Genomic DNA, 13,588 nt, shown 5'->3' on the forward strand with positions numbered 1-13,588 from the left:
TGGAGGCCACCAAGAGGGGCAGCAAGGACAAGACATCTCACTGCGGGGGGGCAGAGGGGGCAGCTTCGTTCTTCTCCTCCTTGCCTGGCCCCAGGAAGGGCAGGGGGGGACCCGGGGACCCCCCCTCACCTCCCCATGCGGATGAGCAGCACCCCGAGGTCTTGAGCACTTCCCTGAAGCACCCAAACCACGAGGCTGTGACGTGCTTGGTGGTGGCCTGGGGCAGACCTGAGGGGTCTGGGAAAGGGTCCTGGGTACCCCAAAACCTCATCAAGGGGTGGGGCCAACTCCCAGGGAGCCTCAGGGACATGGGCATCAACACCCATCTCCCCAAAATGTCCCTGCTTGTGTCACGCCTGCACTAGACAATGCTCTGGAGGAAAGGTGTTTGAAGGGTTGAGCTTTTTTTTCCAAATACGGACTCGATTATTAATTATTATTAATGACTGTAATGTAGGTTTATCCGTGAATAGCATCGCTCAGGCTCAGCAGGAACCCTTCTGGCTGCGCCCACGGCTAAGCTGGTATTGTCCCAGTTACTGTCACATGAGGCCGTTTGTTTTCCACCCGGGTCCCGCCTGTGAGGACGTCCCTGGAGCAGAGTCCGGTCCCTCCATGGCCACTCTGTTGCCACCCCCAGACCCCAAATGCCCCCACGCAGATGGAAAGTCACCCCCTGAGCCTGGTGCCTCAGGTGTTGGGGAGGAAGGAGGGGAATTTCTTCGGGGCCAGGCTGCTCCCAGCCCTGCTGAGCACCGGGGGTGATCTGGGGGCTTCTGGCACAGAGGGGCTGGCAGCACCCCAAGCATCCCTGGCAGCTTCCCCGTCCCGTGGGACATAAAGCCAGCGGGCCCTTTGGGGATGGGGACAGCAAGGGGCAGGTGGCTCCGGGCTGGTGGCGGTGGCATGGGGAGCCCCCTCGGTGCTGTGACACGCGTGGGGAGCGCCCCCCCTCCACGCAGCCGGGGGCTGGGACCTCCTGGTGCTGGGGGTGGTGGCAGGGACATGGGGACATCACCTCGGGGACGGCAGGGCCGGGAGCTGAGCGCACCCAGCTCATCCCGGCACTGCCACCTGGCGGCACCGGCCGAGGGGACGGAGGGGACGAAGGGGACAGTGGGGACGGAGGGGACGGTGGGGACAGGGACTGGGCACGGGTGGGATTTCTGCTGCACGCCGGGATCCCGCTGGCAGCTCCTGGGGGCCCCGAGGGGCTCGGGCAAGCTCCGGCTGTGGGCAGAGGCCGAGCCCCGCAGCGCTGCCCGCAGGCTCCCGACGCCCTCCTCTTCCTCAAGGACACCGAGGGTGCGGCGGGTGCCTGGCCCTGATCCTGCTGCAGGCCTCCCTACCTTCTGCACTGCCTGAATTTGGGGCCTGGAAGTGGGCTGGTGCAGCCAGGTTGGTCCCAAACCCTGAATTACGGATGCCAGGAGCAGAGCCGCAGCTCCCGGAGGGCATCGGCATTTGCTGGTGCCCCGGCTCTGCCGAGCCCCTCACACCTCGCCCCCAGCCCTTTGAGAAGCTCCTGCTCAGGTCACAGCCCTTTTTGCAATGAATTTCGTCTTGAAAATTGAATTTCACCCTCCAGCCCTGCTGGCACGTCCATGTCTCCCAGCTCTCTGCACCTGGGCGCTGTTTCTGTCCCACTGAAGCTGGTAGGCAGGGGGAGAAGAGGAAGATGGGGATGGCTCCTACGGGATGGATTAGCCAGCCTGGAGACTGAATCCTCCTCTGTGTCTGGAGCAGGGAGAGCAGGGAAAAGTGTGCTGGAGCTGGGGGCTGTGCCGGGGCTGGGACGCCTGATGGACCTGTGGGACCCGGTGGCTGGGAGCAGCAGTTGCCGACCCCGTGTCTTCCATTGGCAGCTCGTGGCAGGGGCACATCTCACTGCACAGGAGACACCCCACAGTTAAAACTCACAGGGTGTCATTAATTTCTCTCCTGAAGCCATACACCAGGAAACCCCAGGCCCTCCCTGGCAGCATCAGCTACTCCAGAGACAAGACGTGGGTGGGACCTGACTTGGAGCTTCCAATGTGTCCCAATTCACAGCAAATAAACTCAAAATACCTCCTAGTTAGGGTGTTTGCAGAGGACAAGCTCCTGGTTCAGAGCCGTGTCTGAGGACCTGAGCCCTTCCTTCCCCATGAGCTGCATTACCCTGGCCCCTGGGGTGAGCACCACGATTTAAAAAGGATTTTAAGTTACCTGACCGTGTTCAGAGGAGGGCAACAAAGCTGGCTGGAGGGCTGGAGGGCATGTCCTGGGAGGAGAGGCTGAGGGCACTGGGTAGCTCTAGTTTGGAGAACTGGAGGTTGAGGGGTGCCCTCATTGCTCCCTACAGAGGGGAAGCAGCGAGGGGAGGTGCTCACCTTCCCCGGGGGATGCTCGGACCAGACGTCGGTGTGGTGGTTTTACTGTGGTAGGCAGCTGAACGCCACCACTACCGCTCTCTCACTGCCCCTCCTCAGAAGAGGAGGGGAAGAAGAAAAGGAAGAAACAACTCACGGGTTGAGATAAGGACAATTTAATCAAAGGAAAAATAATTATCAAGGGAAAAATATTATTAATTAAATAATTTAACTAAAGGGAAAAGGAAAATGGAAAAAGGGGGGAAAAAAAGGAAAGAAAAACAAAGACCATGTGGAAGCATAGAGGAAAGAAATTTCTCCACTTCCTACCGATGACTGATGCTTGACCACATCCTTGAAGCAGGGCCTCAAGGCACGTAGCCGTTGTTCAGGAGGACAGATGTTTTCACAATGAGAGCCCCCCCCCCCCCCCCCCCCCCCCCCCCGCTTGCTTTTTCCACCTCTTATTGCTGAGTGTGACACCACATGGTGTGGAATATCCCTTTGGTGGGTTTAGGGCAGCTGCCCTGGTGATGTTCTTTCCTCCCCTCTTGCCCACCCCCAGCCTGCTGGCTCTGGGGGGCTGGAGGGCGTCCTGATGCGGTGCCAGCACTGCTCAGCAGTAGGCACAACACCGGTGTGATACCAGGGCTGTTCCAGCTACACGTGCAGAGCACAGTGCTGCGTGGGCTGCTGCAGGGAAAGGTGACTCCATCCCAGCCAGACCCAGCACAGTTAGGGAAAACTTTCCCGGTTGTCAGACACCGGAACAGGCTTCCTAGAGAGGGGGCTGTGCCTCAGCTTCAGCAGTAGTCTGGCAGTGGGACTTGATGATCGCTGTAGGTCCTTTCCAGCCAGAACTATTCTATTCTATTCTATTCTATTCTATTCTATTCTATTCTATTCTATTCTGCTCTGCTCTGCTCTGCTCTGCTCTGCTCTGCTCTGCTCTGCTCTGCTGATCCGATCCGATCCGATCCGATCCGATCCGATCCGATCCTATCCCATCCCATCCCATCCCATCCCATCCCCTCTAACACCTCCCTTCCCATCTCCACATTCCCACCCCACTCCCCGATTCCCATCCCACTCCCGGGGCTGGGACATCCTCCAGCAGCCCCATCTCCCCCCACCCCTTACTCTCCGGCTCCCCCCCAGCACCCCCCACCCTACTGACCCGGGTTCCTCGCCGTGCCGGAGGGACCCTCCCGTGCCCCCCCCCCCCCCCCCCCATACCCGGAGCCCCGGCCCGGGCCCGCCCCGCCGCTGCCTCCGCCCCGCAGACTCGGGCCCGCCCCGGGGAGGCGCCGCGCCGGGCCCGGGGAGCCGGGGGCGCACGATGGGGGCCTGCCTGGGGGTCTGCTCCCTGCTGAGCTGCGTGAGTGCCGGGGCAGCGGGCGGGCACCGCGGGGGGAACCGGAGCCGAACCGGTTCCGAGCCGCAGCGGCACCGGGTTCGGCTCCGGGACGGGACCGGAGGGGGACCTGGGGAGTGCTGGGGGCACCCGGGGCCGGGGGGGGGGGGGTTGGGGGCACCCGGGGGCTGCGCCCCGGTGCAGTTCTGGGGGGGACAGGGGGCAGCCGGGCCCGCTGCAGCCCGGGGGGGCACAGGAGGCACGGGGCGGGGGAGGGGAAGCGGGGGAGTGCGGCCCGGTGGAGCCGGAGGGGCGCAGGGGACCCCCAGGGGAATGCACGGGACCCCCCAGAGGGTGCCCCCCTCTGTACCCGGGGAAGCAGGGGACCCCTCGGGGGTTGTAGGGACAACCGCGGGATGCCCCCCTCTATACCAGGAAAATGTAGGGGCCCCCTTCGGAGTTTAGCAGGGGACCCCCGGGGGTGCCCCCCTCTGTCCCCGGGGGAAGCAGGGGACACCCATGGCAGGGGGGCTCACTGCACCCAGGGGTGTCCAAGGGAGCCCCGTGGGGTTCGTCCCAGGGAGATGCGGAGCTCATGAATGTCGTGCTCAGGGGGATCCCATGGTACCAGGGCACCCCCCGGGGGTGTGTCCCATGCACCTGGGGGGGCTGTGGGGAGCTGGGGCACTCTTCTTACAGCACTGAGGGAAAACGGGGTCCTGCCTCAGCACCCAGCTCCAGGGAGGGTTTGGAGTATCCTGGGCTCCCAGGGCATCCCAGAAGGGGGGCTCACATCCTGCCCCGATACACCCCGGGGTGGGAAGCAGGGGCTGACACCCCCCTGAGCCATCCCCAGCATCCTGCCTGTGAACGAGGGGCTGGGAGGGGGGCTCTGTGCGGGTGCTGTGCCCGGTGCTGTGCCCGGTGACGCAGGTGGGTGCTGCCGGTGCTGTGCCTGGTGACGCGCGCCCGGCGCTGCTTTCCTGGGCACGGGCTGGGGCAGGTCCCCGAAACCTCCCCGCCTGGCTGGGAACGGGAACGGGGCCGGGAACAGGGCAGCTTTCGCAACTCGGCCTCAAAGTTCTGAGGGTTTCACTTGGCCCCGTTGGCGGTATCAGAAAAGCCAGGAGTTACTCCGGGGCAGGGCTGTGGAGGGTGTTGACATAATTCTGGATATTCCCCCCCCCCCCCCCCCGAAAACGTTTTGGCCCAGGGTAGAGTCACTTATAGGTTCTGTGTAGGATCAGACCCCAGCATTTCGCCTGGCTGTGGGGGCGATGTTGGGACCTGGTGCCCTGGGGTTCCCACCTCCCCAGCCTGCGCTGACCTCATTGCCTTTGGTACTGATTAATCTGCCAGCTCATTAGATGATGACTGGCTGCTTGGCGTTGCTTTTGGTTGACTCAGTCTCTGCATCCTCAGGGGTGTGGGGGCGAGGGCAGCCTGCAGGAGGGGGTGGTGCTGGGTTGCTGTTGGGTTTGGGCTGTGTAAACGGTGCCCGTTCTGCGCCGACTGCTCCCCCAGCCGCCGTTCTGGCGGCGAGCTGTATTTTGTGAGGATGTCGATAGTGAAACCGGAGGGATTAATCTTTAATCTGTGGCAGCTGAAACCTGACGCTTCCTCATCAGTCCACCACAGGGCCGCTTCCCTTCGTTGGCTTTTTCTGTCCTGCTGAATCCACCTTGGTACTCGTGGGCGTCCTGGAAAGCCCACTGGGGAGGTGCAACTGGGTGCTTCCAGTGCTGTGTTCCTACAGGAGGCTTCTCTTGCCTTTAATCCACTTGCTTGCTCAAGAAAAACAAAGGAAAAGCCTGAAATCAAGAGCTGCCTCTTCCTTTGTAAAGGTGCTTGAGAAGGGCAGTTTGTAGGCACGGTCCTCTGTGACAAAGAGCCTCCTGGTGACGTGGGACTCTCAGGTTACTGCCCTACCCCGTTATGCTGGGCGGTGCCTCCCTGTGCTTGCAGGAGGCCATAAAACCTGAAATGAGGCCACGGAGCTTGTCCTGAAAGAGCCTACCCTAAAGTCCAGCTCTGGTTGGACCTGATGATCTTAGAGGTCTTTTCCGAATTCAATGGTTCTGTGACTATGGAAAGCTCCAGGGGGACGTGGGCTCCCCAGAACCTCGTACCTGCAGCACAGTAATGTACATATCCCAGGGAAAATGGGATGCGTGGGGTCGTGTCTCCTGCAGGGTTTTGCAGATGCTCGAGCGTGGGGTGCCGTGCAGGAGCATTCCCACGTGTGAGCGTATCTCCCGGCCATGCCCAGCCCGTGCCTCTCTCCCTTTTGTCTGACTCTAACCAAGCCCTCGTTGCTTCATTTCTCTTTTAAGCAGAAAGCTGTGGGTGCTGGGGATGAGGTTCTGCACAGGCTTTGGGTTGTGCTGTGATGCCTTTGCACATCTTGCCATGCGTGCCGTGGTCACCCTGCGACCACAAAGCCTGAACAGCCTCAACGGTGGGAAGTGACGGCAGCAGGGGGCTGAACCCCCAAATTCAGCCACCAAATGACAAACCGCATGATTTTTCAGGCTGTTTTCAGTGGCCATTTTCTTTCTTTTTTTTTTTTTAAATTTATTTTTTCAATTTGAAGGTTACATACAATAAAACCGACACATTTTAAATGCATTCTTGTGCAAATGGTGCGCTTAATGAGCCTGCAAGGAAGTAATCTCGAACTGAAGGCTGCTTTTTCACGTTCTCAAGTCAAAAGCATGAAGTGATGTCCCTTGAGCAGCTCCGTCATGGTCCCCGAGGAAAGGTGGGCTCCTCTCACCTGCTCAGCACAGCCTCTGGCTGGGCTGGATGCTGTATACGTCACGGAGGAGCTGATTTTGCTCGAGCAGTGATGTGCTGAGGTTTCCAAAATAATTTCAAAGCTTCCTCTAGTGATTTTGGGGTGTCAAAGTGAGCGCTGTGAACCTCCACGCTCCTGCATCTGAGGAGGAAGCTGCACGTTTGATGTCCTTGCACAGCCACACGAAAAGCTGTGTTTCTTTTCTGCCATCTCCATTTTTTCCCCACTAATTTTAGGATAGAGGGATGTGTATTTTAGTTGATATGGACAGATATTTAATTAACATTGATTGCTGGGCACAATTAAGGAAGTGTGTAGCCTTTTCTGGGTAATAATGAACACACAACGCACACATCCGTGTTACGGGAGGGAGCTGAGCCCTTCCAGTGTCTGCAGGCCTGTGGCTGGCTGAGGCCCTTCAAGTGCAGGGCAGAAAAAGCTGCTAGAGGGGAAGAATAAAAGAGTCAAAAGCAAAATAAATCGATGAAGTTACTTGCAGATAGAGGGAAAGCAGTTTGGTGAGGGCCAGCGAGTGGGATAGATATTTAACACAGGACCTTTTGCTTGTATGACCTACGAGTGGGTTAAAGGTTCAGAAATGTTTCTTGAAATGTTTCTTACGTTGTTTATTCACTAACTTTATGTCCTTCTGGGAAATGGGGGTTTTGGACGTGGCCCTGCAGATGGGTGGCACCCTGGAGGTGGTGAAGGGCTGAAAGTTGTCCCTGTCCCGATCAGTCACATCCGGACCAGGACGTGGTGGCCAGGGCTGGCTGCTGGCCATATCCTGCCCTCCTGCCTCCTAGCCAGCATTAAACCCAACTTCATGCAAAACCCCTCGGTTATTCTTCCTTTAAGGGCCATGATTGCTGCTCAGGGTGCTCCAAAACCTTGTAGGCATTAAATAAGCAGGTGAATATCCAGTGGGAACAACATTTCAAGGAGTGGCAAAGTCAAACTTGTCGAAGGCCAACTGCAGGGATGCAAACAGCATCTCCCGAATGCTTCTGTCACCATGGTTTGTGGGAGCTGGGGATTTGGGCCACCAGAAACCACCGTGGACTTCTGAGGATGTTGTGCCTCAGTTTTCCCACCTGTAAAATGGGTTTAGCAGCACGGCTTGCAGGGAGAGCTGGCTTCCCCATGATGCTGGTATGGGTTTTTTCCCCATCCCCTATTCGGTTGAAAAGGTAGCCTTAAATTATTTTGTGGACTGATTCGAAAGAGACGAGGCTGCAGCGGGGCAGGGCCTTTTTTCATGCAACAGCTGGAAAGAAAACAACAACAAAAAAACAACGAGGACGTGGATGTCCCCAGGACCATCTGCAGCAATTTCCGAGCTGGGTGGTTTCTGCGGCGATCCCCTTCCCACGGCCCCCCGGCTCTCGTTGCAGGTGTCCTGCCTGTGCGGCCCCGCATCATGCCTGCTCTGCGGCTGCTGCCCCTCGGCCAGGAACTCCACCGTCTCCCGCCTCCTCTTCACCTTCTTCCTCTTCCTCTGCACCCTCGTCTCCATCATCATGATCATCCCCGGCGTGGAGAAGGAGCTGCACAAGGTAACTCCTACTGCCCTCGCGGAGGTTGCTGGACTTGATCAGGCTGGGGAAGGGGTTTAGCTTGGGATGGGTACGTGAGGCTGAATCAAAAAGTAATTTTTTTGGCACATGATGTTGCTTCTGATGCTTTTTTCCAAGCATCTCACCAGGAGAGGGTGTCATTGACCCTGGCTTTCCACGGAGATGACAATGTCGTGGGATAAATTCCTGCATTATCAGTTTTTCCCAGCTGTCTACCCAAAAGGTTTCCTACATCCCAGTTTGGGACCTTTTGGGAAATGCCAGTGTCACCTCAGCTTCCCAGTGCCCTGCAGGGTGGCTTTGGCTGGGTCACCCCACCAGTGTCCCCAGCTGCGCCACCCTCTTGCTGGCCGGGTGAGGGTGCGGGGTGCTCGGGGAGCAGCCGGGGCGCTCGCTCCTCATCTCCCCACCCCTGCAGCTCCCCGGCTTCTGCGAGGGCAGCGGCTCGGTGCTGGGGGTCCAAGTCCACGCTGACTGCAGCGGCTTCCTGGGCCACAAGGCCGTGTACCGCATGGGCTTCGCCGCGGCCTCCTTCTTCTTCCTCTTCGCCGTGATCATGGTGTGCGTGCGCAGCAGCAAGGACCCGCGAGCCGCCGTGCAGAACGGGTGAGAGAGCCCTCGCACTTGGCTTGAAGTATGTCTTGGGGGAGCCCATTTCATTTTTTTTTTTCCCTTTTTGTCCCCGTTCTGTGCATGGGGAAGGGGGGGATAAAGCAGAAAGGCAGTTTGAGCTCGCTCTCAGGTTTTGGGTTGAATGCAACACTTTTGGGGATTGTACACCCCAGTGCTGCATGTACCAGCAGGTGCAACGTGCTGGGAAATTCGGGATTTGCCCAGCACCACTCCCATCTGGGGGATGCCTGGCCCCTGGCTCCTGAACAAGGAGACGAGCAGTCCCTGAGCATGTTTCCCTGGGGATGCTGGTTTGGGGGGGGGTCAGCAGAGCCCCTGCCCCGGTGTTTTGGGAGCCGCTGGGGGTTCACTCCCAGCGGTGATGGTTCCCGTTTGCTGACCCTGCCTCCTCTTCCCTCCTGCAGCTTCTGGCTCTTGAAGTTCATGGTGCTGGTGGGGCTCACAGTGGGGGCCTTCTACATCCCTGATGGCTCCTTCACCTCAGGTGAGGGGCTGCAGGCGGGCAGTGGGGCGGCCACGGGGTCTGCACCATGCCAGGGGCACCATCCTGCCCTCTGCATCCGTGTGTCCTGGCACTGGGTGCTGCCCCGATGCACCCAGCGCTGTCACGTTCCCATTGCTAACGTCTTCCTCTCTTCCTCCCGCCACCCAAGTCTGGTTCTACTTCGGCGTGGTCGGCTCCTTCCTCTTCATCCTCATCCAGCTCATCCTCCTCATCGACTTCGCCCACTCCTGGAGCCAGCTGTGGCTGCGCAACGCGGGCGAGGGCAGCGCCAAGGGCTGGTACGCAGGTCGGTGCGGCTGCGCCTTGCACCCTGCTGCCCCAGGAACCTCATCCTGGGGCCGGGAGCTGCCCTGCAGCGATGGCCGGGGCTCTGCTCCAGCCCCCTTCCTTTTTTCCTTCCTCCCCCAGCCCTTTGCGCTGTCACCTTCATCTTCTACGCTGCCTCCATTGTGGCCATCGCGCTGCTCTATGTTTACTACACCAAGCCCCAGGGCTGCACGGAGGGCAAGGTCCTCATCAGCATCAACCTCATCCTCTGCGTCATCGTCTCGGCCATGTCCATCCTGCCCAAAATCCAGGTGAGGCAGTGGGGGGAACCAGGAGGCCGGTGGCCCTGCCACCTCCCGCTGCGCCAGGATGAGCCCTGAGCGTCCCCGTTGTGTTTGCAGGATGCCCAGCCGCACTCGGGGCTGCTGCAGGCGTCCCTCATCACCCTCTACACCATCTTCATCACCTGGTCCGCCCTGGCCAACGTCCCCAGTAAGCACAGGGCATCCTCAGGCTTGCTGCCTGCCGCTCGGGGGGGCGTGAGGCTGGGGACAGGCACTGACCCCCCTGCGTGCCCCCCCCAGACCAGGACTGTAACCCCACGCTGCTGCTGCGGAACAGCACGGGCTCAGCAGAGGCTGCCCAGCCGCTGACAACGTGGTGGGACGCCCCGAGCATCGTGGGGCTGGTGATCTTCATCCTCTGCACCCTCTTTATCAGGTGAGGATGTGGCGCGTGGCCCCTGGGACCTCACGGTCCCTCTGCTTGCCCAGAGGCACCGGGAGGATTTTAGGGGAATCGGTGCTGCAGCTTGTTCTGGGGTGCTGGCACCAAGTGCCGCCTGCAGAGCCATCCTGCTCCCTGGCACTGGGCACCCTGTGGGGTCCTGCTCACAGCTTTTAGGGTGTCAGGGGGTTTCTGCACGAGCCACATCTCCCAGACTGCTCTGCCACCCTAGGGACACTGGGTGTCCCCATGCCGAGGCACAGTCACCCTGATCTGTCCATCCGTCCGTCTCTGCAGCATCCGCTCCTCGGACCACGCACAGGTCAACAAGATGATGCTGACGGAGGAGAGCGGGGCCGGGGTGAGCGCTGGGGATGCGGCAGCGGCAGAGAGCGGGGTGCACCGCGCCTACGACAACGAGCAGGACGGCGTCACCTACAGCTACAGCTTCTTCCACCTCTGCCTCCTCCTCGCCGCCCTCTACATCATGATGACTCTCACCAACTGGTACAGGTGGGCAGCACCCCCGGGGGCCGGGGGCATCCCCCTGCTCTGCTCACCCCTTCTGTGGGGTTCTCCTCGTACTTGGGCTGGGCACGGCTGCTGAGGATGGGTCCACGTGTGAGCAAACTTCACAGGCATCCCAATCAGGGTTAATTATTTGGAGGTGGCTGAGCGCCCTATGGATGCACTCTGGGTGTGAGTTCGCTGGGTACCCACTTGCAGCATCCCGCCCCCTGTCCTTGCAGCATCTCCCCCATCCTTGCAGCATCCCCCCTGTCCTTGCAGCATCCCCGCTGCACCCTGGGGACATGGGGGGAGCAGGGAGCCAGCCCCGGGGTGTCCCAGGCTGCAGCACCAGGGCTGCATCCCCCAGCACGTGGCTGGGGACCTCGGGGCTGGAGGGTGCCACAGTGCCAGCGCAGCGCGGTGACGGGTGCCACCCTCTTGCCCTTTCAGGCCCGATGAGAGCCTGCGGGTGCTGAGCAGCCCCTGGACGGCCGTGTGGGTGAAGATCTGCTCCAGCTGGGCCGGGCTCCTACTCTATGCCTGGACGCTGGTGGCTCCGCTGGTGCTGCCGGACCGGGACTTCAGCTGAGGCGGCCGCGGGCATCCCCCCCCAACGCCAGGGGCAGCCCCAGCTCCGCCTCGGCCCCAGCCTCGAGTTTTGCACGTGGGTTGTGCCTTCTTGCAGGTTTTCAGCCTTAATTTAAAAGGGATAAAGTGCCAAGCAGGGACAGTCAGCGAGAGGGCTGGGACTTCCCTAAGGACGTCTGTACCGCTGTTACACTGCCCGTGCTTGCCTCGTGCCTTCAGCGGTGCCTCCAGCCGCCCTCCTCTCAGCCTTTCGAGGGTTGGGTTTGCACGAGCTGCTCTCCTCTTGCTTGGTGCCCCGGGACCGCGGTGCCTTCTGCAGGGGCTTTGCGGACTGGCTGTGACAAGGAGATGGGACCCGGCCACCAGCCTCTGCTGCTTCCCCAGCCAGCCTGGAAGAAAGCCAAGCTGGGGGCTGCGTGTCGCCTGTGTCCCCCCCAGCATTTGAGGGTTGGCCGACTCCCCCAGGGCTCTCCCTGCCTCCTCAATAAAGTCTTGTTTGGAAAAAAGAAAAAGGCAGCTTTGTCCTTCTGGGGTCTTTTGTGGGGCCTTCTGGGGCATGTATGGTATGGATCCAGTGCTGGGGTGAGGGCACAGTGTGCGTGCAAGCACGGGAGCAGCATTTTGGGGCAGGGTGACTTGCGGTAGGGAGGCACAGCGAGCCCTAATCACAGCACCCAACAGCGGGGGCACCCCGGGATGGGGTGGGTGTGCAGCATGGTGGGGGGCACGGTGGGGTGCAGCCTGTGCTGTGCTTCTGCCTGCTGCACCCTTCATCCTGCACCCTGTATCCTTCATCCTGCACCCTGCATCCTCTGGGAGACCGGTGCTGGGGGGCACAAGCAGATCTGGGGTGCACAGCAGGAGGGGGTGTGCAGCACGGCGGGGACCCCCCTCGTTCGCGGGGGCACCCTGGGGGGGCCGTGCCCGGCGGTGGGCGCACGCCGCGCAGGGAGTCCCTGGGGACGGGGCGGGGGGGCTGTGCCCCGGGGGCCGCTCGCGGCTTCTTCCCTCCTCAGCCCCGGGGCCGGACCAGGGAGGAGGGAGCGGGAGGGGCCTGGGGGGGCTATGGGGGGAGCCGGGAAGGGCCGGGGGGGCCGGGCCGTGCGGCTCAGGCGGGTCCCGGCGGCAGCCACGAGGTGGTGCTGGCGGCACGCGCTGCGGGGCGCGTCCTGCACCGTGCATCGTCGTGTGCTGTGGGTCCTGCCCTGCCCCGCGCGTCCTCCTCCATCGTGCGCGGTGTGTCCGGCATCATGTGTCCCGCGTGCTGTGTCCTGTCCTCTCCTGTCCTGCGTCCTGCGTCCTGCGTCCTGTGCCCTTCACGGCGTATCCTGCATTGAGCGTCCTGTCCTGCGTGCTGTGTCCTGCATGGCGTATCCTGTCCTACACCGCGTGTCCCGCATGGTGTGTTCTGCCCTGCATGGTGTGTCCTGCCCTGTGAGCTTTGCCCTGCTCCTTACACCCTGCACCTCACAACCTGAGTCCTGTGCCCTGCTCCTTTCATCCTGCACGCTGCACCCTAATTCCTGCACGCTGCACCCTGCACCCTTCATTTTACATCCTGCATCATGCACCCAGTACCATCCATCTTACACCTTCATTCATACTGCAACTTGCACCCTATACTCTACATCCTATGTCCTTTAACCTGCATCATGTCTTGTGCATGCTGCACCCTGCATCCTGCACCCTGCACACTTCAGTCTGCACCCTGCACCTTGCAACCTGCACCCTGAACACTTCAATCTGCATCCTGCACCCTGCACCTTGCAACCTGCACCCTGAACACTTCAATCTGCATCCTGCACCCTGCACCTTGCACCCTGCATCCTGCACACTTCAATCTGCATCCTGCACCCTGCACCTTGCACCCTGCATCCTGCACACTTCAGTCTGCATCACGTACCCTGCACCCTGCGTCGTCCATCCTCCCTCTGTCACCCTGCACCCTGTCGTGCAGCCTTCACCCTCCACCACCATTCACTTTGCACCCTGTACCTTGCAACCTGCACTCTGCAACCTTCCTGCAGCCCCCTCTAGGAGACCCGGGGTGGGGGTGAGCAGAGGAGCTCCCAAGGAGCTCCGCAGCTGCAGCCAGGCTGTGCAGAGCTGTGACATGTCTTGGAGTGGCCAGCACCTGCCTAGGTCCCCAATGCACCTTAGGCAAGTGACACTTGCCCACACAACGTGGTCCCCACAGCCTGCAGGGCCCTTCTCTGCCCTTCTCCATACGAATTTACTGCCTGCATCTCCCACTGTGCAGGAGAGCCAAACCCGCTGCAG

General features: G+C 60.7%; 1 protein-coding gene across 1 annotated transcript; it reads left to right on the forward strand.

The window, feature by feature from the left end:
• The first annotated feature begins 3,633 nt into the window (after positions 1-3,633).
• On the forward strand, positions 3,634-11,807 carry SERINC2 (serine incorporator 2). Its single transcript, XM_040535189.1, has 10 exons — positions 3,634-3,729; positions 7,897-8,058; positions 8,498-8,685; positions 9,117-9,196; positions 9,366-9,503; positions 9,626-9,795; positions 9,886-9,976; positions 10,069-10,204; positions 10,508-10,723; positions 11,171-11,807. The coding sequence occupies exons 1-10, from the start codon at positions 3,691-3,693 to the stop codon at positions 11,307-11,309; spliced, it is 1,359 nt and encodes a 452-aa protein (XP_040391123.1). The 5' UTR covers positions 3,634-3,690; the 3' UTR covers positions 11,310-11,807.
• Positions 11,808-13,588: the final 1,781 nt, after the last annotated feature.

Source organism: Cygnus olor, chromosome 23 (genome assembly GCF_009769625.2).
Source record: "Cygnus olor isolate bCygOlo1 chromosome 23, bCygOlo1.pri.v2, whole genome shotgun sequence".
Taxonomy (NCBI): Eukaryota; Metazoa; Chordata; class Aves; order Anseriformes; family Anatidae; genus Cygnus; species Cygnus olor.